Raw genomic sequence first — 19,850 nt, 5'->3', positions numbered from 1 at the left:
CCTACGGGAACCCTGCCAGAGGGGCACCCACCCGTCCCTGCCTCCCGGGTTCTGCAGAACCCCTGAGCTGTTGGCGCCTCCCCATCCTCCTAGAAACCCGTGCTCCTGACTTCCTGGCAGAGATCGGGGTGCTGGCAGCAGCCTGGCATCAGACGGGGGCGCCCGCAGTCTTGGATGGGCTCCCGTGATGGAGTCCCAGAGTCTGGGGGCCGAGGCCCTGCCCCCGCGAAGGGGTGGGGGTGTCCACTGTCCTAAGGACACAAGCAGAGGGGGCAGCTGTGCCTGCGCCCCTGGGGAGCGGGGCCCTGTCCTTGCCGAGTGGCCGCTGCAGGAGGAGCCCCCGGGCCCCAGGCCCAAAGGTGGACTCACTGTCGCTGCATCCAAGCCAGAGGAGCCCGGGTGGGGGCGCGGGGACCCACCAGCCCTGTCGGTCGGCTGAGGACACCCGAGCAGGTGCAGTCCCACGGGTGTCCCGCAGGTGGCAGCACAGGGCCGGGAGGGGGCGCCCTGTCCCCTCCCAGTCCTGGCGGTGACGCTGGTGCTCGGGCAACCCCCCCCCCCCACACACACACCGCTGCCCCGCGCTGCCCGGCAGCCCTGCCCCCCCCACCCTGGGAACACAGGGCCTGTTACAAAGTGGGGGCCATGTGGGCGCCTGCAGTGGGGAACGCGGCTCTGGGGAGGCCTTTGCATCTGTCCCCGTGTTCCCTCCACCACGACGGGGAGGACCCCAGAGGCACCGGGGGTCCCAGGCACCCCAGAAATGCCGAGGATGGACCAGCCTCAGCCCGGGACCCGGGCGGCCCCACTGGGTCCCTCCTCCCACCAGCCCTTCAGGGTCAGGCGTCTGCCCGATTGCTCAGGCTGACGCTTCCCGAGTCACAGCCTGCCGCTGAGTCCTGTCAGCCTGTCAGGTGACACAGCATCCAGCACCCACCGTGTCCCTTCAGGGATATGGTCAGGGAGGGTCCGTCTCCTCAGGGACACCGTCAGGAAGGGTCCATCCCCTCAGGGACACCGTCAGGAAGGGTCCATCCCGTCAGGGATACGGTCAGGGAGGGTCAATCCCCTCAGGGACATAGGGAGGGTCCATCCCCTCAGGGACACAGTCAGGGAGGGTCCGTTCCCTCAGGGATACAGTCAGGGAGGGTCCGTCCCCTCAGGGACACAGTGGGGGGGGGGGGATTTGTCCCCTCAGGGGACACGGTCAGGAAGGGTCTGTCCCTTCAGGAGACACTTCAGGGAGAATCTGTCCTCTCAGGGGACACTGTCAGGAAGGGTCCGTCCCTCAGGGACACAGTCGGGGGAGGGTCTATCCTTCAGAGACATGTTTAAGGGAGTGTCCATCCCCTCAGGGACACTCTCAGGGAGGTGTGTGAGGGGAGACAGCTATGTGGTGACTCAGCCTCCCCCCCACCCTCTGCCGTCCACCCCTGGGCATCGAGACCCCCATAGATCCGCGAGGGGTGGCGGCCTGTCCTGCAGGCGCTTTCCCAGCGCCGTCTCCTGAGGGGCCCCAGGCCCTGGGGTCTCCCGTGTGGGGTCTCCGAGGGGTCCCGGGGTCTCCCGTGTGGGGTCTCCGAGGGGTCCCAGGGTCTCCTGTGTGGGGTCTCCGAGGGGTCTCGGGGGTCCCGGGGTCTCCCGTGTGGGGTCTCCGAGGGGTCGCGGGGTCTGGGGGTCCCGGGAGTCCCGGGGTGCCCGCGCCCACGAGCCCCCGCCGCAGGCCTGCAGGTACGGGCACGTGCAGCACCTGGAGCAGCTGCTGTTCTACGGGGCCGACATGGGCGCCCAGAACGCGTCGGGGAACACGGCCCTGCACATCTGCGCGCTCTACAACCAGGTCAGTGTGCCCCCCCCCCCCCCCCCGTCCCGCACGCCCTTCTCCGCAGGCAGCCCTGGGGGGGGGCACTTCCTGCACCCGCTTCCTGACCAGGGCCAGGGGGCGCTGCTGTGTCCGAGGGAGGGACCTGGGACTCTGGTCAGCGAGCTGGACGGGGTGGGGGGGCGCTCGTTGGGTAGGGAGTGGGTTTCTGCCTCCTTTGCCCGGCTGGGCGCCCCCTGCCCTGTCTCGGGATAGGGGGCACTTCCCCGGGGTCCCACACACATCAGCTCCCGAGGGGGGGGGCTGGGCTCTCTGGGCGGAGACACCCGCATCTGTGCCTAATTGCTGCCTGGAGGAGGCGCCCTGCCCCCGCCCGGCACGGCCAAGGCCCAGCTCAGAATCTGGAGAAAGCCCGAGACAGAGAAACCTGTTTCCTGTCGCTGGAAATTACCCGGGACACTCCGGTCCTCTCGTGTGGCTCTGGTGGGCCCGAGGCAGCCCCTGTGCCTGCTGGCGGCAGTGCCCGCCGGGTGTGTTTGGGCAGACCCCGCAGTCCCCACGCCCGGTGGTCACAGCTCCGTGGGGCTGTGGACGCTGCCGCCGTGTCTCGGCTGGGCCCGGACCACAGCGGAACCACGAGTGCCCGCACAGCCTCGTGTCCACTGGGCCAGAGCGGCCTGCGCAGTGCTGCCCCGGGCCCTCCCGGGCTGGGTGTCATCTCTCAGGCCTGGGCCTCGTCCCCAGCTGAGGGCAGCCGAGGCAGCGTGTTGCGTGGACACTCCCCTTGGGCCCTCCCCGTGGCTGTTCCCCAGCAGCTGGGCCGGGGCCGAGGGTCCAGTGTGGCTGCAATGGCGGGGTCATGGGGTCACCCCTCTGGGGACCTCAGGGCTGAGTGACGTCCCCAGGCTGGGCACCCGAGGTGGCCCCTTTACCCCTGTGTTATCCCCGGCCGTGCCCGGGGGAGAAGGATGGACCGGGCACGTGTGCAGCGCAGCCATGCCGTCCAGCCCCTGCCTGGCACTGGGCGCGGGCCCCGGCCACCCCGTGGCAGGCACAGGGTCCCAGCTGCACCCCCATCCTCCCCGCCTCCGGCCGGGCTCGTGAGCAGAGAGGCCCCTCTGCCCGGGACGGATGTGGGGGCCGCAGAGTCGGGGGCCCTCAGGGCTCGTGCTAAGCTGCTCCCTTAGCAGGGCGATGTGCCGGGCTCGGGGCCTCTCAGTGCGGAGTGGGACGGGCCTGGCCAGGCCTCGGGGTGCCTGGTGCCCGGCGGGATGGGGGTGACGGGGTGACAGTGACAGCGGGGACGGGCACAGGGGCATGGTGGTGTCACTGACGGGAATGGTGGTGGTGGTAACAGTGGACACTAGGAGGGCTGGTAAGGACTGTGGGACAGTGAGTTCATTGATGGTGACGGTGACAGTGGTGACGGCGACGTGGTGATGGTGACGGTGGTGATGGTAATGATGATGGTGATGTGATGGTGATGATGGTGGTGGTGGTGACGGTGGTGTTGGTGGTGATAATGGTGATGTGGTGACGGTGACAGTGGTGACAGTGACGTGATGGTGACGTGGTGATGGTGATGATGGTGATCATGGTGATGGTGATGATGGTGGTGATGTTGATGGTGGTGATAATGGTGATGTGATGGTGACGTGGTGATGTGACGGTGATGGTAATACTGGTGACGGTGACGGTGCTGATGTGATCGTGCTGGTGGTGGTGCCCGGAGCAGTGACTGTGGTGAAGCGGGTAACCTCAAGAGCCTCCCTGGTTGCCTCTGGGTTTGCCCCGGAAGCGTCCACACCCGCAGACCGTCGTGCGTCTGAGACATTGGGGTGGCCTCATCTGCACGCCGTGACGGAGCGGCCCCCTCCTCGGGTGAAACGGGCTGGTCAGGCTTTGATCGTAACTGGCCGCCCGGGTCTGAGATGCCAAGTGCTCGCGCCTCTCGGGCCCCGGGCGCCCGTGCTCCTGTCTCCTGCTCGGCCTGCAGCCGGGGCGGCGAGGGACAGGCCGAGGGTCGGCGTCTGAATTGCCAGAGGCTCCGGGCGGGCGGGCGTGTCGGCTGCCGTCCCTCAGAGCTGGCGCGAGCCCCCCTGCTCCACGGCCGCCGCTGGCCCCGCAGGCGGGACACCGGCCCCGCTCTTGTGTCCCCAGGCCCCCGGCCAGACTCGCCTGCCCTCTGGGCTGCTGGCCCAGGCGGCACTGTCGGCCCCTCCGTCCCCACGCAGCCCCGCGCGGCCTCTCAGGAAGGGCCTCGCCCGCGGCCTGAGTAAGGACAGAGTGTCGTCTGTATCCACAGCGCGGGTGGGCCTGGGGCGGCGGGGGGGGCAGCCACTCTCCACCAGGAGAGCTCAGCGAGGGGCTGGACGCCCCCGGCCCCCCGTCCTGACGCGTGGACGGTGCCGAGGCCCCATGTGGCCCGTGGGGAAGCGCCCCCTGGGCCCCGCCCGGCGGAGGGGACCCCGCTGCGAGGGTCGGTCAGAAGGAGCAGGTTCATCTCTCAGCTACAGAGCGTGTGTGGGCGCCACCCAACACGCACACCCACACATCACACTGCACACCTAAACAGACATCTGCACACGCATACCTAAGCACAGCACACACGCCTAGACACACATCTGCACACGCATACCTGCACACACACCTGCAGACGCATCTGCACACACATACCTGCACACCCCCACACACACCTAAACACACATTTGCACATGTATACCTGCACACACCCACATGACACACCCAAACACACGTGTGCACGTACATACATGTACGAATATACATACATACATATACCCAAACCTGATTATACCCACCCACACACATGCCCATGGCTGCACATACACATCTACACACATGATTATACCTACACACATGCCCATGTTGTACGTACAACTTACCTGCACTCAAAGCTGCGTGCACAGCCCTGAACACGGATCCCCCCGCACATGCTCAAACAGCATAACTGTGCACACGCCCGAACACACATTCAGATACCTGTCCCTGCACACACACGCAACCCTGTGCCCATAACACACCTGCACACGACACCTATATCCGTGCACGCGCGCACACACACACACACACACACACACACCTGAACACACCTGCACCACCTCACCCCTTACATGCCAGGAAGGTTTTACACCCTCTGCCACCGTTGGTCAGTGGGGCCTGGCCGGGACCTTGGGGCCAGGGGCTTGGGCTCCCGGTGCCATCTGGGGGTGTGTCCACTCGCCAGGCGCCCCGAGGACGTGGTCTCAGACGCGCTCCCGCCCCTCGGGCCCCGCCCAAAGACCCCGCGCAGCTCAGACGGGGCTGGCCGGGGGCGTCGGAGCGGCCACTCCTGCCCGCGGCGGGGCTGGCTCACGGTGCCCTCCCGCCCACAGGACAGCTGCGCCAAGGTGCTGCTCTTCCGGGGCGGGGACAAGGAGCTGAAGAACTACAACAGCCAGACGCCCTTCCAGGTACGCCCGCACCCCGCCCCCGCCCTCCCCGCGCCCGGGCCCGCCCTCCCCGCGCCTGGGCCCGCCCTCCCCGCGCCTGCCTCTGCCCTCCCCGCACCTGGGCCCGCCCTCCCCGCGCCTGGGCCCGCCCTCCCCGCGCCTGCCTCCGCCCTCCCCGCACCTGGGCCCGCCCTCCCCGCGCCTGGCCCGCCCTCCCCGGGCCCGCCCTCCCCGCGCCCCTGTCCCCGCCCTCCCCGCGCCTGGGCCCGCCCTCCCCGAGCCTGCCTCCGCCCTCCCCGCGTCTGTCCCCGCCCTCCCCGCACCTGGCCCGCCCTCCCTGCGCCAGGGCCCGCCCTCTCCCGGGGGCGTGACCGCATGTGGGGCGAGGACCCCGGGAGGGCCGGGCCCCCTGCCCTGCCCGCGAGGGTGGCCAGCGCCCGCAGGCCCGCCACCCCTCCGGTCACTCCAGGCCCCGCCACCCCTCCGGTCACTCCAGGCCCCGCCTCCCTCCTCCCCTCCGGTCACTCCAGGCCTCGCCGCCCCTCCGGCCACTCCAGGCCCCGCCGCCCCTCCGGTCACTCCAAGCCCCGCCGCCCCGTCGGTCACTCCAGGCCCCGCCTCCCCCCTCCCCTCCGGTCACTCCAGGCTCCGCCGCCCCTCCGGTCACTCCAGGCCCCGCCTCCCCTCCGGTCACTCCAGGCCCCGCCTCCCCGCTCCCCTCCGGTCACTCCAGGACCCGCCTTCCACTCATGTAGCCGCAGCACGGGGGCGGGTGGGCGGGGACCGACCCCAGGCCCCGCCCCCCGGCACCCGCCTCCACCCCCCCGCGTGCCCATGGCCCTCCCACACGCGTGTCCCTGGTCGGGGGCCTCCTTCCGGCCGAGGGGGAAGGGCTCCTCTCCGCGCTGGGGTCTGGGGTCCGGGCCAAGCCCTAGAAACACTCTCGGAACCCGGACACGGGCCTGCCGTGGGGCCTGCGGGGTCTCCCCGGAGAGCCGAGTCTGGGCCGCCACGTGCCTCGCGGGAGCCCGCGCCCACCCCAGCGCCTGCCTGGACGGCCCCGGCGGCCCCCTGCGGTGCCCACGTGCTGGCGGGGGAACGCCGTCCCGTGGGCTCCGGCCGTGCCCGCCACACACTGGCTCTGGCCGCCCCGGGCCACGTCGTCCCTGCTCCGCGGGGGCTTTCATGTGCGGGAAACGCGGCTGTGGCCCCCAGCTCTGGCGTGTGTGCGGCCCCAGCAGCCCACGGCCCAGGGAATCGCGGGGCGGAGGCCACATGCCCGCCAGGCTGTGTCCGGGGAAGGCCTGCTGTCCCTCTCAGGTGTCAGCAGGGGCAGGACACGGAGCAGCCGGGCAGGGGGAGGCCGCGGGGAGGCAGGGGAGTCAGGGGGAGGCTGTAGGGAGGCAGGGGGGAGGCGAGGGGAGGCATGGGGAGGTGAGGGGAGGCCGCAGGGAGGCAGGGGAGGCTGCAGGGAGTCATGAGGGAGGCCGCAGGGAGGTGAGGGGAGGCAGGGGGAGAGGAAGGGAGGTAGGAGGAGATGGGGGGGGAGGCAAGGAGAGGCAAAGGGAGGCAGGGGGAGGTGAGGGGAGGCTGCAGGGAGGTTAGTAGGCAGGGGGAGGTGAGGGGAGACAGGGGAGAGGCAGGGGGAGTGAGGGGAGACGGGGAGGAAGGGGGTATGGGGGAGGTAAGGAGAGGCAGGGAAGAGGCAGGGGGAGGGGAGAGGAGGAATGGGGAGGGGGAGGGAGGGGGAGGCAGGGGGAGGGGAGGGGGAAGCAGGGGGAGGGGAGGGGAGGGGAGGCAGGGGGAGGGGAGGGGGAAGCAGGGGGAGGGGAGGGGAGGCAGGGGAGAGGCAGGGGAGGGAAGGGGAGGTGGGGCAGGGGGAGGGGGGAGGCGGGGGAGGCTGCGGGCCGTGCGGGCGCAGTCTCTGTTTCTGTTTCTCTGTGTGCGGGGGCGGGCGTGGCGTGTACAGCTCGGGCTGCCCTGGCCGCTGTGCTGGACGGAAAGGGGGACGCGGGGCGGCCCGGCGGGCCTGTGTCTGTCGCGTCCCTGCCCCACGCTGCCAGCCTGCTCCAGCTCCCCCATACCCTGCCCAGGACGGGCCTGCGGGGGGCTCAGTGTGGGAAACGCCCCCCGCCCCCGGAACACTGGCGGCCCCAGCGCTCGGTCCTGGGGCGGGAGCCCCTCCCCCGCAGCTCTCACGCGTGGCCCCGTGTCCGGCGGGCAGGGCCCCGGGCTCCGCACACGCCTTTGCTCCGGTTCTCGCGGCCAGAGTGGGGCTCCGGGGGCCCGACCTTCAGGCCCACACACTGGTGCAGAGCGAAGGGACTTGGTGGCCCGCCCGAGCGGGGGCCGCGGCCCACCCACACGGCGCAGTCCTGGCCGGAGCCCGACGCTGTCCCGTGGGGTATGCAGGGCCGGCGTGAGGCGAGCACGGTGGCCACAGCGGCCAGGAAACGGCCGGACGGGAGCCGCCGGTCACAGCTGATGGCTCCCTGAGCTACTCGTTCTTCCCGGTTAACAAAGGGCAGTTTCGGGGTCTCGTGGTGGATGGGCCCCTTGCTGGCCGGGGACCCCCGGGGGGTGCAGGCCGCTGGCCGGGCGCCGTGTCCTGGCGGGGCGGCCGGGATGTGTCGGTGCCAGGAGTTGAGGCTGGGGCCCAGCCCTGTCCAGGCGCCAGTTTCGCCCCGACAGCCTGGGTCTGGGGGTGTCTCCGTGGCGGTCTGGGACCCCTTCCTCTCCGTGGCCTGGCTGCACCCGTGTGAGCCCCGGCCAGGCCCCCTGCTGCGGGCGGTGTGGACGGCGGGTGTAGCAGCCTCTGATGCCATGAGGGGTCAGGGCTGCAGTGACCAGTCCTGGGCCTGTCCCTGTGCCCTCGGCCATCTCTGACTGACCCCTGACCTCCATTTTGCCCTGCAGCCTGTCCCCCCACCCCCGTGGGGCCTGGTGGGAGGCGGCGGTGGGGGCCCCTGAGGCTGAGGGCCACATGGGGCCACCGGAACCCTCTTGTGCGTCGGGACAGCCGTCCTGTCCGGTTTGAGGCTGGGGCTGGACATGGCCTGTGGTCCAGCTCTCGGCTTCCTCTGTCCTTTCCTGTGGCTCCAGCAAGGACCCTTGCACCCTCCCCCCTGCTTCCTGGGACCCCCGTCGCCCTCCCTCACCGCAGGCCCAGGTCCCACCCCACCTTGGGCAGCAGAGACAGTCCCTGGCCCCGTTCGGGGTCAGTGAAGATGTGACGGGCGCAGCCAGCCTGGGGCAGGACGTGGCTCATGAATCCACATGAGATGGACAGATGGACAGATGCAGACGCCCGGCGGCCCGGTGGGGGGGGGGGCGAGGGCGGGGGCAAGGCCGGGAGCATCCCAGAGAAGCCGGCTGAGCCATGACCGCAGCTGGCCTCGGGGCCTTAGCAGGGTCTCTGCCTGTCTCAGGGACTCAGACACTCAGGACACTGCTCGGGGGACACGGAAAGGTGCCTGAGTCTTCAGCCCCGGTGGGAGCTTGCTATGCCCTGCAGACGTGGCTCGGTCTCGTAGGAGCCACCGGGCGCTTTCTCGGCGGCCCGTGTCTGCTCTGCCCCCGGCTCCCCCGTGCTGGGGCGAGTGGAGCAGGCGTCCCTGCGGTGTGGGGCTCCCGCCCCCTTTCTCCCGGGCGCGGGCACATGCCAAGACACACGCTTTGGTGGCCTCGGGGGTCCTGAACCGCAGACGCTGCGCGTGGCCCATGTCAGCGGCACCGGGCGGGGCGGGGCCTCGCGCCAAGGCAGGTGCCTATGTCACAGGCCTGGGTCTCGCCTGGCTGCTGGAACATGGGCCCTCTGGCCCCGGCCCCCCTCCTGTGGCAGCCGCTGAGCGGTCCTGTCCCCGGGCCCCGGGCTGGTGTGTTCCGAGTCCGCGCGTGAGAGCTGCGAGCGTCTGTCCCTCCGGCTGGCTGGGGGGCCGAGCCCGCGGGGACACGTCCTGTATCTGATCTGGTTTGCGGCTTTTCTGATCCTTGCGGTCTGCAGCCGCGTCTGCCGTGCTGAGGGCTGGCTCCTGCGGGCGAGGGGGCCCAGGGGTGCCGGGCATCGAGCCCGGGTTGGCCGCGTGCAAGGCAGACTCTGTGCCCCAGAGGTGCGGGTGTCCGTGGTTTCCAGGGATTCGCCGGGCTCTGGGGCCTGGCCGCCCGCCACGCCATCCCCCCGCTGCCATGCCGCCCCCCCTGCCCGCCCCTCCTGGCCGCCCCTGCCGCCCCTCCCAGCCGGCCCCCTCCTCCCCCCTGCTTTCCTCTCTGTTCTCCCTCCCGAGCTGTCCTCGCGACTTCAGACTCAAGCCAGCAGCTCCAAGTTTGCCCTGAACGAAACCTCTCCAGTTTCAGGGTGGGGGCTGGATTATTCTTGGGCGGGGGGGTGGGGGGGACGGGAGCTGTTTTGTGTTTTTTCTCCTTGGGGTATCAGCAGGCAATTTGATGTTATTTATTCGTGTTGAATCTAATTCACGTACCTCCCCTCCGTCTCGGCAGCTGAGACGCGCCTCTGGTAATAGCCGTGTGCGTGAGGGTGCGGGGTGGCGGGGGGAGCGTGCCTTATGTAACCTACTTCCAGGTGGGGGGCTCGAGCTGAGCGCCCCGTACCTCCTCCATGCACGACCCCTTCGTGCCGGGGAACACGGCCGGGCGAGGGCCGCCCGGTCACCTCGGGGTCCTGCCGCAGTGGACTTGAAATTCCTCCCGCCGTGGCCAGTTCTCCCACGCCACCCCCCCCCCGTAAGCCCTTGACCCCCGTAGCGCCCCGCGTAGTATAAGAAACCAACTCTGGCCGGAGTGATAGCACAGCGGGGAGGGCGTTTGCCTTGCACTCGGCCAACCCGGGTTTAACGCCAGCATCCCATAGGGTCCCCCGAGCACTGCCAGGAGTGATTCCTGAGTGCAGAGCCAGGAGTCAGCCCTGAGCATCACTAGGTGTGGCCAAAAAAGCTAAAAAAACAACAACTTGGGGCTGGGAAGTTCTTGGGGTGACTTTTTTATTATTATTATTATTTTTTTTATTGAATCACCTTGTGGAAAGTTACAAAAGTTTCAGGTTTAAGTCTCAGTTATACAATGCTCAGAAAGCTCACAGTTGGTTTTTTTTTTGGGGGGGGGTCACACCTGGCGATGCTCAGGGGTTACTCCTGGCTCATATACCCAGGAATCACCCCTGGCGGTGCTCAGGGGACCATATGGGATGCTGGGAATCGAACCCGGGTCAGCTGCATGCAAGGCAAACGCCCTACCCGCTGTGCTATCGCTCCAGCCCCTCAGGGTGACTCTTAAAGGGCCCCAGAGGTGGAGGACATGGACGGCAGTTCTGATCTGACTCTCCTGGGTAAGAGAGCACTGAAGGGAGAGCATGGCTGGACGTCTCAGGGCCACTGGGCAGTAGCCCCGGGGCCTCCGCAGCTGCCACCCGCCTGCCCGTGCCCTGGCCTGCGGTGCACCTCCTGGGCACAGGACTTGGGGTTCCGCTCCCTCGCGACCCTGCCGTCGTCCAGGCGCCCCGTGAGCCCCAGGGAGCACCCCTGCGTCCTGCCGGGAGCGGGGGCCACATGTTGCCCTGCCCCCGGGCACTGCCCGCTGGGTGTGGGCCGTCTGCCCTGGTGCCCCTGACCGCTGCAGGCTGGCGTGTCAGAGAATGAACATCGGTCCCCGGCCCGGAGGGACACAGCCCTGCCCGGGACACCTGCCCCCGACCTGCGTCTCCTGGGGCTCCTGGCTGCCGAGACCGTGTCTGGGAGCCGAGCCTGAGCGACTCTGGGCTTCTGGGGGGGGGGGACGGGAGGAGCGAGGGCAGTGGAGACCCCCCCAGGGCCCAGCACACGCTCCGAGACCCGTCCTTGGCATTGCCTGTCCCTTGGTCGCCTTGAGACCACCTGCTGTGACCCCAATTTCAAAACGAGACCCAGGGCTGGAAAGACAGTTAGTAAGGCACTGGCCTTGCACATGGCCAGCCTCAGAGCCTGGGCACCTCCTAGGGGCCCCGAGCACAGAGCCAGGAGTCAGACCCGAGTACAGAGCCAGGAGTCAGCCCCGAGCACAGAGACAGGAGTCAGCCCCAAGCACAGAGCCAGGAGTCAGCCCCGAACACAGAGCCAGGAGTCAGCCCCGAGCACAGAGCCAGGAGTCAGCCCTAAGAACAGAGCGAGGAGTGAGCCCTGAGCACAGAGCCAGGAGTCAGCCCTGAGCACAGAGCCAGGAGTCAGCTCTGAGCACAGAGCCAGGAGTCAGCTCTGAGCACAGAGCCAGGAGTCAGCTCTGAGCACAGAGGAGTCAGCCTGAGCACTGCCAGATGTGACCCCAAACAAACACAAACCCACCTCCAGATGTGGGGTTGGTGTGTTCCTCGTGCCTCTCTGGGTAACTCCTGTTCTCTGTGCCATGGGACGCCCAGGGGTGCCGGTGCTGGCGCCCTGAGTGTGACCCCCATGTCCTGTGACTGGGGCCCTGCAGGACACGGCCAGGCACTGGGGGGGGGGGCGCGTGTGCATGTCCTCGACTGGCCGCCACTGCTCTGCTCAGGGCCAGTGCGGCCTGGGGAGGCCTCGGGGAGCTGCTGCGGCCACACTCCCCGCTCACGCCAGGGGCCCCGCCGCCCCGAGCTGCCTCGCGCGGAAAACCACCCACCGACTGCCCGCCACAGCCATGCTGAGCGGGGCGGTCCAGGGCTGGCCGTCAGACTGCTGTGCGGGGTGAGGTGATCGGGCCAGCAGTGTTCCCTCGAGCTGAGTGACCCCTCACCCCGGGTGACCCTTGGGCCGAGTGACCCTCACTCAGGTGACCCCTCGAGCTGAGTGACCCCTCACCCCGGGTGACCCTCGGGCCGAGTGACCCTCTCAGGTGACCCCTCGAGCCGAGTGACCCCTCACCCCGGGTGACCCTTGGGCCGAGTGACCCTCACTCAGGTGACCCCTCAAGCTGAGTGACCCCTCACCCCGGGTGACCCTTGGGCCGAGTGACCCTCACTCAGGTGACCCCTCAGGCCGAGTGTCCCCTCACTCTGGAGGGGCCCTGGGCCGCCCACGTCACACTCAGAGGATGAGTGAGGAGGAGGAGGAGGAGCCAAGGGAAACGGACGAGGGGCGTCCACCCTCCTAGGGTGACGGTGGCCTGTGGGCTCGGGCCCCTGACACTCGCTGTCCCCGCAGGTGGCCATCATCGCGGGCAACTTCGAGCTGGCCGACTACATCAAGAACCACAAGGAGACGGACGTGGGTGAGTGGCCGCGGGGGACGCTGGCGGGGCCCGCGGCGTGTGTCCGTGGGGACGGGGGTCTCGTGGCGCAGCGTCCCGTGCCCCCTGGGTCCCGGCTCCCGCCCCGCGGGGTCGCTCTCTGCTCCCGGGGGTCCGTGCCCCCTCGGGCCGAGCTGCCTCCCTGGCTGTGCTCACGTCCCCTCCCCCCCAGTCCCCCTTGTGCCCACCAGGAGGACCGTCTCTGGGGCGCCTTCTCGCGCCCAGGGCCCTGCCGCGGGCGGCTGGGCCCCGTCTCGCATCCCGGAGGAGCCAGCCGGCCCGTGCGTGGCGGCCACGGGCGGGCACCGGAGCGGCGACCGGCCGCAGTGGAGCGGCAGTGGTGAGCTGGCGAGGCCGCCGTGGCGGCGGGGGGGGCTCGGCCTGGCTGTGCATCGCCTGCCGTGTGGCTGGTCCCTCTGCCCGCCCCTGCCCCCCGCGCACGGCCCCTGCAGCCTGCGTCTCACCCGCCCCTGCCCTGCCCAGCCTGCTGCTGGGGGCTGGGTCTCTCGGGGGACCCGGGCCCAGAAACAGAGCGGCAGCAGAGAGGGGGCACGGGGGCGGGGGGGGAGGGGCGCTGGCCGTTCGAGCTTCCCGCCAGGGCCCCGCGTGGAGGGACACCGGGGCTGGGAAGGAGACGGGAGCCGCTCGCAGCTGTCCACCCCGGCCGGGCCGGCCCCCGACACCCAGACCCCAACGCCTTGGCCCCCAGCGCTGAGACCAACACCCCCCAGGCCCCCAAAATCCGGACCCTCAACACTTGGGGGCACGACACGCAGACCCTCACTACCCGGACCCCAGCACCCGGACCCCAACACCCGGACCCTTAATACAGGACCCCCAACACCGGGCCCCACCGGTGTGGTCACCCGGTTGGGATCCTGAGCACTTCCTTTTCTGTGGGAATCCCAGTGGGCCCTGTGTGTGCCGGGAGCCCCCGACCCCCAACCCCCAAACACGTGTTCTAGCACACGGGGTCCTCGTCAGTCCCACAGCTCCTGGGGTGGGAGCAGTCGGGGTACGCTGGGCCTCTCGCGGCACCCCCTGGGTCACCCTTGTGCGTGTGGGTCACTGGGCCGGGCGGGGGTCATGGCCTCTGGGGCCCCTTGCCAAGCCTGGCCCACCTGCACGGGCTCGGTCGTGGGGGTCCCCAGGCCCTGCACGCGGCTGTCCAGGGCGCAGGCGCGGCGGGGCGAGGGGAGCCGAGGGGCGTGTCCCGGGCCACGGCTGCCCCTGCGGCTTGGGCGAGTTTGGGTGCGGGGCCCGCGCGCCCTCCCGTGTGCGGGCTCCAGGCTGGGGGCCGGGGAGAGGGACCGTCCACAGCCCCGTCCTGCCCCGCGGGCCCCACCCACGGGCAGCCTCACACCGCGGCAGGGGTGTGGCTGGGGGAGTAGGCGGCGGACAGGGGACGGTGCGGCCAGCTGAGGGGCGGGCCGAGCCCGGGCGGGAGGGAGCACTGTGCAGAGAGAGCCTGCCCCTTTAAAGGCGAGCGAGCGCGTCTCCTGGGGTGCAGGGCTGCCGGACTCCCCGCCCCCTCCCCGGCAGCCCCCCTCCGTGGCCGACCCCCCACCCGCCTCCCGTGCCCTTGACGGTGGCCGCGTCTGGCCAGCCGCTCCGGGCGCCCAGCCCGCCCGCGTCCGCCGGGCCGGCCATGGCCCCCGCAGGGCACAGACCCCCGGAGCCCGCGGGAGGGAGCTGGGGGGCCGGCGTCCGAGCCGGTGGGTGGCCAGCGGGGGGCGAGCGGGCGAGCCGGCCCCTCCCTGCGCCGCGGCGGGCGCGGGCGCGGCGGGCGCCAGGCATGGGCTGTTCCGCTTCCGCAGAGCGAGGTTGGTGCTGGGGGCCTGCCTCCGCGGGGGAGGGGGCGTTTGTTTTGTTCCCGGGAACGGGGAGTTTGGGTGTCTGGCCGCTCGGGGAGCCCTGGCAACGGTTGCTAGGCTGCGCGTCTCGCCGGCTGGTGCCCGGGGGGCCGGGTTCCTCCTGGAGAGGCTGGAGGGGGTGTGCGTGTGTGCGGGGGGGGGGGGGGGGGGCGCGGGGGCGCAGGAGGGGCTGTGAGAGGCACCTGTTCGTGGGGGCCCCCAGGAGAGGCTGGGGGCTGGCTCGTGGCCCCTGTGCACCCTGGGAACTTCAGGCTGCAGGTGGGGGAGGCAGAGGTGGACCCCCAGGTGGCGTGGAGCCAAGGGGGACAGACCCCCAGACAGGGTGGAGCCACAGGGCACACCCCCCAGATGGGGCATAGCCAGGGGTAAGACCCCCAGATGGGGTGTAGGCACAGGGTACAGACCCCCAGATGGGGCATAGCCAGGGGTGAGACCCCCAGATGGGGCATAGCCAGGGGTGAGGCCCCCAGATGGGGCATAGCCAGGGGTGAGACCCCCAGATGGGGCATAGCCAGGGGTGAGGCCCCCAGATGGGGCATAGCCAGGGGTGAGACCCCCAGATGGGGCATAGCCAGGGGTGAGGCCCCCAGATGGGGCATAGCCAGGGGTGAGACCCCCAGATGGGGCATAGCCAGGGGTGAGACCCCCAGATGGGGCATAGCCAGGGGTGAGACCCCCAGATGGGGTATAGCCAGGGGTGAGACCCCCAGATGGGGTACAGGCACAGGGTACAGACCCCCAGATGGGGTACAGGCACAGGGTACAGACCCCCAGGTGGCGTGTATCCACGTGGACGGACCCCCAGGTGGGGGTAGCCAGGGGCCAGACTCCCAGATAGGGTATAATGAGGGTCAGACCCCAGCTGGGGTGTGGCCATGGGGTATAGTCTCTCAGGTGGGGTGTCCCACGGGGGACAGACCCCAGTGGGGGTTCACCTGCAGGGTTTCCTGGACCCCCGGCTCTGGCCTATCTCATTTCTGCGGGGGCCGGGTCAGGAGAACGGGGGTGGCGTGTCCCCGAGACCCATGGGGCGGGTTCCCCGTGACCGAAGGGGAGACAGGGCGGCCCCCCGGCCTCCACGGCCCGCTTCCTGCAGCCGAGGGGACACAGGCTCCCCAGTGCCCAGCTGTGCTTGCTGGACCCCACGTCCCGGTTGCTCCCACACCTGCAGGACTGTGCCCACTCGGGGCACGGCCCGGCGCCTGTGCTGGGCATTGGCAGCTCCACGTCTGTGGTCCCGTCAGGGAGCTGCCTCCCAGTGGGCCCTGGGGCAGCACCACGTCCCCCCAGCCCCCCCGAGGGCCACCCCCCGGCCCCACAGAGGCGGCCCTGTCCACTCTGTCCTGGCCGGCCCCTCCCTTCAGGGCGAGCTTCCTCAGTGGGGCCCCAGCAGCCCACCGCCGGGAAACGGCCGGTGCTTCCGGAAAGTGGGGGCCCCTCATCTGGGCTGCGTTTGGGGGTCGCCCGCGGGGAAACCCAGGAAGCCATTAGGGTTCCCTCGCCCGCCCGCCCACCCGCGCCACGGCCGTGGACTTTCATCCCTTCAGCCACGAGCCCTTGTGGGGGTCAGGCGGGCAGCCCGCGGCCAGGGCAGGGGTGGGCAGCCCGCGGCCTGGGCCGTTGCAGGATTTTTGTCATTTTGTTGTGCTGGGTTTGTTCAGGCCACACCAGGCAGTGCTCGGGCCGGCCCGTGTCGGCCTGAGACCCCCACTCCCGTCCTGGGGCTCTTACCTAGGGTCTGGGGTCCCCCGGGGCTTGGGGGTGCCACAGCGCCCGGAGCTGCCTGCAGCTGTTCCCGCTCGCCTCCTCCCGTCTCCTCCCCTCCAGCTTCCTCTTCTCACCTCCCCTGCCTCGGAATGTGTGAATGGAACAGGGGAGTCCCAGGGGCCTCTCCAGCCGCCCCCCTTCCCTTCCTGCACCCCTTCCTGCCCACACAGCCTCCATGACCCGGCTGTCGGCTGTCGGGTGCTCCCAGCTCCTTCCCTGGCAGGGCCGGCTGGGGGGGCAGCGGGCGGGGGACGGGTCAGTGTCCCTCCCCGTCACCTCCAGGCTCGGGCGGCCGGTCAGCACCCCGAGATGGGCCGGGTCCAGCCACAGACCCCGCCGTCCTGTCCTGCCGGCCGGGGTCCCGGTCTCGGCCTCTGTGTGTGTCTGTGTCCCGGCCCCGCCCCCACTGAGGCCCCGGCAGGGCTTGGGGACACCGAGTCACCTGGTCCAGCCGCAGACATGGCCCCAGGGAAGGTGGTTCATGCCTGGAGGCTGCGGCCGTGGTCAGTGCCGTGGTCAGTGCCGTGGTCAGTGTGTGGCACGCCGCCCAGAGTGCCAGGCCTGGTGAAGGGGGCTCAGTGGCCTTGGGTCCCGAGCAGTGGACAGCACGCTGCCCCCCCCCAGCCTGTGTCCTCACCCTGGGCCCTGCCTCTGGGGTCCGCGGGGCCAGCAGGGCGGGGTCTCCCCCGTGTGACGGGGCGAGGGGCTGCCCAGGCCGCCCTGAACCTCCCCCCTCCGTGAGTTCCCCAAACGCGGGTGCCTCTGGGCTGTGTGGCCAGCACCGGCCCGTCCATCTGCAGTCCGGCCCCTCCCGCCCCCCAGGCCGGGCAGCCCGCGTCCGGCCACCCCTCGCGGCCCTGCCGAGTCGCCTGCCAGCGCCTGGCCCGGCACTGCTACCCCGGACACGGAGCCGTGTCCACGACTGACCTCAGGGCCACTGGACTCTCGACTGTCCCCTCCCTCTCTGGGATCCCCACAGACTCCACCAAGGCGCTGAGTCCCTCCCCCACCCGCACGGCCCCCCACTGTGTGCCTTCCCCTGCTCCCGGCGGGCAGGACCCCGAGTGGCCCCCGCATCAGAGTGACCCTCCGTGTGACCCCTGTCCACTTCCCCCAGGTCCAGCCCCTGGGCTTCCGTCCCCGCTGTGCCCCCCTGCTCTGCGCGGCCCTGGGAGCCCCTCCCGGCTGCCCCTCGTCGCCCCCGCGTGTGTCTGGCCGGGGGGCTTTGCCGTGGCTGTGTCTGCCGGGCCGTGTGGTCCTCCTGTGGCCCTGCAGCGTGTGGCCTCGGGGACGGGCGCACACAGGCCCATTGCGCTGAGCTGCAGGCAGGGAAGCAGCCACGGCCGGGGGGCGCCGACGGGGCCTTGGCACCCGCTCCCGACTCTGGTTCCCATTTCCGAGGCTGCTCGCTGCCCCGGCAGACTTTGGCGGTGGCCGAGGGTTGGAATCCGGTCCTGATGCACGTTCGGGGGCAGCACAGAGGCGGGAGGGCTCTGCAGCAGGTGCCCCCACCGTGGTGCTCCCACAGTGCCGGGTCCTCCCGCCCCGCGTGCGGGGTGTGACGCATCGCCGGGTTTTCCCGGGCACGTGAAGGGGCGGCGGGGGGGGGGAGAGTGCCGACGGCTTGCTGCCAGGTGGGAGCAGGGCGGCCAGCGGGGCGGCCAGCTGCAGTGAGCGCACGGGGACGCAGGCTGACCCCGGCTGGCACCTGAGCCGCGTGGACACAGCAGGTGGGTGTGGCCCTGGGCAGTCAGCAGGAGAGGGATGGTATGGACGCGTGGCCTGGGACCCTGGGGCGAGAACCCGGCCGCAGACCTGCCTTGGGCTTCTGGAGCGACGCGGGTTTGCAGAAGGGGCCGGAGGCCATGGTTCCTGCACTGGTGCCGGCCTCCACGCCCCCCGGCTAGAGAATAAGCTCTGTGGGACTGCGGCATTCCTGACTTGGTCACCCACTGCCCAGCCTGGTGCCTGGACAGGTGGACGGGTGGACGGGTGTGTGGATGATGGATGGGTGGGTTGGTGGGTGGATGGATGGATGGGTGGGTGGGTGGATGGGTGGGTGGGTGGATGGGTGGATGGATGGGTGGATGCATGGGTGGATGATGGATGGATGGGTGCGTGGATGGGTGGGTGGATGGGTGGATGGGTGGGTGGGTGGGTGGATGGATGGATGGATGGATGGATGGATGGATGGATGGGTGCGTGGATGGGTGGGTGGATGGGTGGATGGGTGGGTGGATGGGTGGGTGGGTGGGTGGATGGATGGATGGATGGGTGGGTGGATGGGTGGGTGGGTGGATGGGTGGGTGGATGGGTGGGTGGGTGGATGGGTGGATGAATGAATGCATGGTGGTTAGATGATGGACAGAAGGTGGGTGGATGGTGACTGGAAAACAGATACGTGGTTGATAAATTATGAACGATGGCTAGATGGGTAGATAAATGATTAATGGAAGGATATGAGACAGAGTGGTGGAAGAAAGGTGTTCAGGAAGAAGGGACCACTGATTGATGATTTAACCAGATACAGTTTGGCTAGAACGTAGCTTCTGTCCAGAGTTATACAGGGTGCAGAAAGGAAAGAGATAGAGACAGCACTTAAAGGACTTGGCAAAACCTCTCCCTCCCTGCACACAACCCCTTGCAGTGCTTGTTTTCCATCAGGTAGCACCACTGAGCAGCCAGTCCTCTCTCAGTGCTAGTATCCGGTGCACTTCTAAAGCTAACATGTGGTTCTACAACTGTTTTCAACTTAGTTTCACCCTGATGTCATCTATGTTGGGTCTGATCATAGCTGTCCATCTTCTCATGATTTGGTCACCCATTCACCTAACCATCCGTCCACCCACCCGTTTTCTGTCCTCCGATCCATCCACCATCCATCCATCAACCCATCCATCTGTCCTCCCATCATCCCCCCATCTACCCATCATGCATCCACTGTACATCCACCTACCCATCCATTCGTCCACCATCCATCCATCCATCCCCCATCCACCCACCCATCCATCCTACCTTCCATCTACCCACCCATCCAACCACCATCCACCCATCCATCATGCATCAATCTTATCATCCATCCGCCCATCCACCCACTGACCCACCCACCTATCCATCTTTTCACCCATTTCACATGCACACACCTGTACACCCAATCACCTATTTTTTACATTCGCCCACCCACCCATACACATATGCCCTCCATTTACCCACCTACCCTTACACCCATTCATCCGTCCATCCAACGACATTCTACCTTTTCATCCATGTACTCACCCGCCCACCTGTCACCCATACAGAAACCCTCCACCCCTCCATACATACAAAGACCAACATTACATCTACCTGTACACACACCTGCCCATTCCCCCACCCATCCGTGGGGTGTATGCACCACCATACACCTCCACCCACCCCTCCATACACCCACCAGTCATCTGTGTACCCATTACTCAGCTCACATACCCAAACTTACCTACATACCTACCCCCCATGTGCCCACCCGTCCACCATTATCCATCTTCCGTGCACCCACCCTCCTGCCCCTCACCCACACAGCCCTCCTCTCTCCCAACTATCCTTTCACCAAAGCACTAGACCCCAGCCAGCCTCACCCACTCGCCCACCCATCCACCCTCTGTCCTTTCCTTCCTCCCACCCTGACTTCCTCTCGGTGTCTGTCTGTCCACCATCTGT

At 68.9% G+C, this 19,850-nt stretch overlaps 1 protein-coding gene across 7 annotated transcripts in view; it reads left to right on the top strand.

The window, feature by feature from the left end:
* The window catches only part of SHANK2 (SH3 and multiple ankyrin repeat domains 2), a 164,605-nt gene that overhangs the window by 10,541 nt on the left and 134,214 nt on the right, over positions 1 to 19,850 (top strand). For 5 of the 7 annotated variants that reach the window (XM_055143017.1, XM_055143018.1, XM_055143020.1 and 2 more), the window contains exons 7-10: positions 1,724 to 1,840; positions 5,215 to 5,292; positions 12,429 to 12,495; positions 12,686 to 12,853. In XM_055143017.1, coding sequence (XP_054998992.1) covers positions 1,724 to 1,840; positions 5,215 to 5,292; positions 12,429 to 12,495; positions 12,686 to 12,853 — 430 coding nt within the window. The remainder of the gene's footprint in view (positions 1 to 1,723; positions 1,841 to 5,214; positions 5,293 to 12,428; positions 12,496 to 12,685; positions 12,854 to 19,850) is intronic. The other 2 variants (XM_055143023.1, XM_055143022.1) reach the window with 1 other exon arrangement.

This window comes from Sorex araneus, chromosome 6, assembly GCF_027595985.1.
Source record: "Sorex araneus isolate mSorAra2 chromosome 6, mSorAra2.pri, whole genome shotgun sequence".
Classification (NCBI taxonomy): Eukaryota; Metazoa; Chordata; class Mammalia; order Eulipotyphla; family Soricidae; genus Sorex; species Sorex araneus.
The sequence above is the reverse complement of the archived record's forward strand: the minus strand, read 5'-3'. Positions and strand labels throughout refer to the sequence as shown.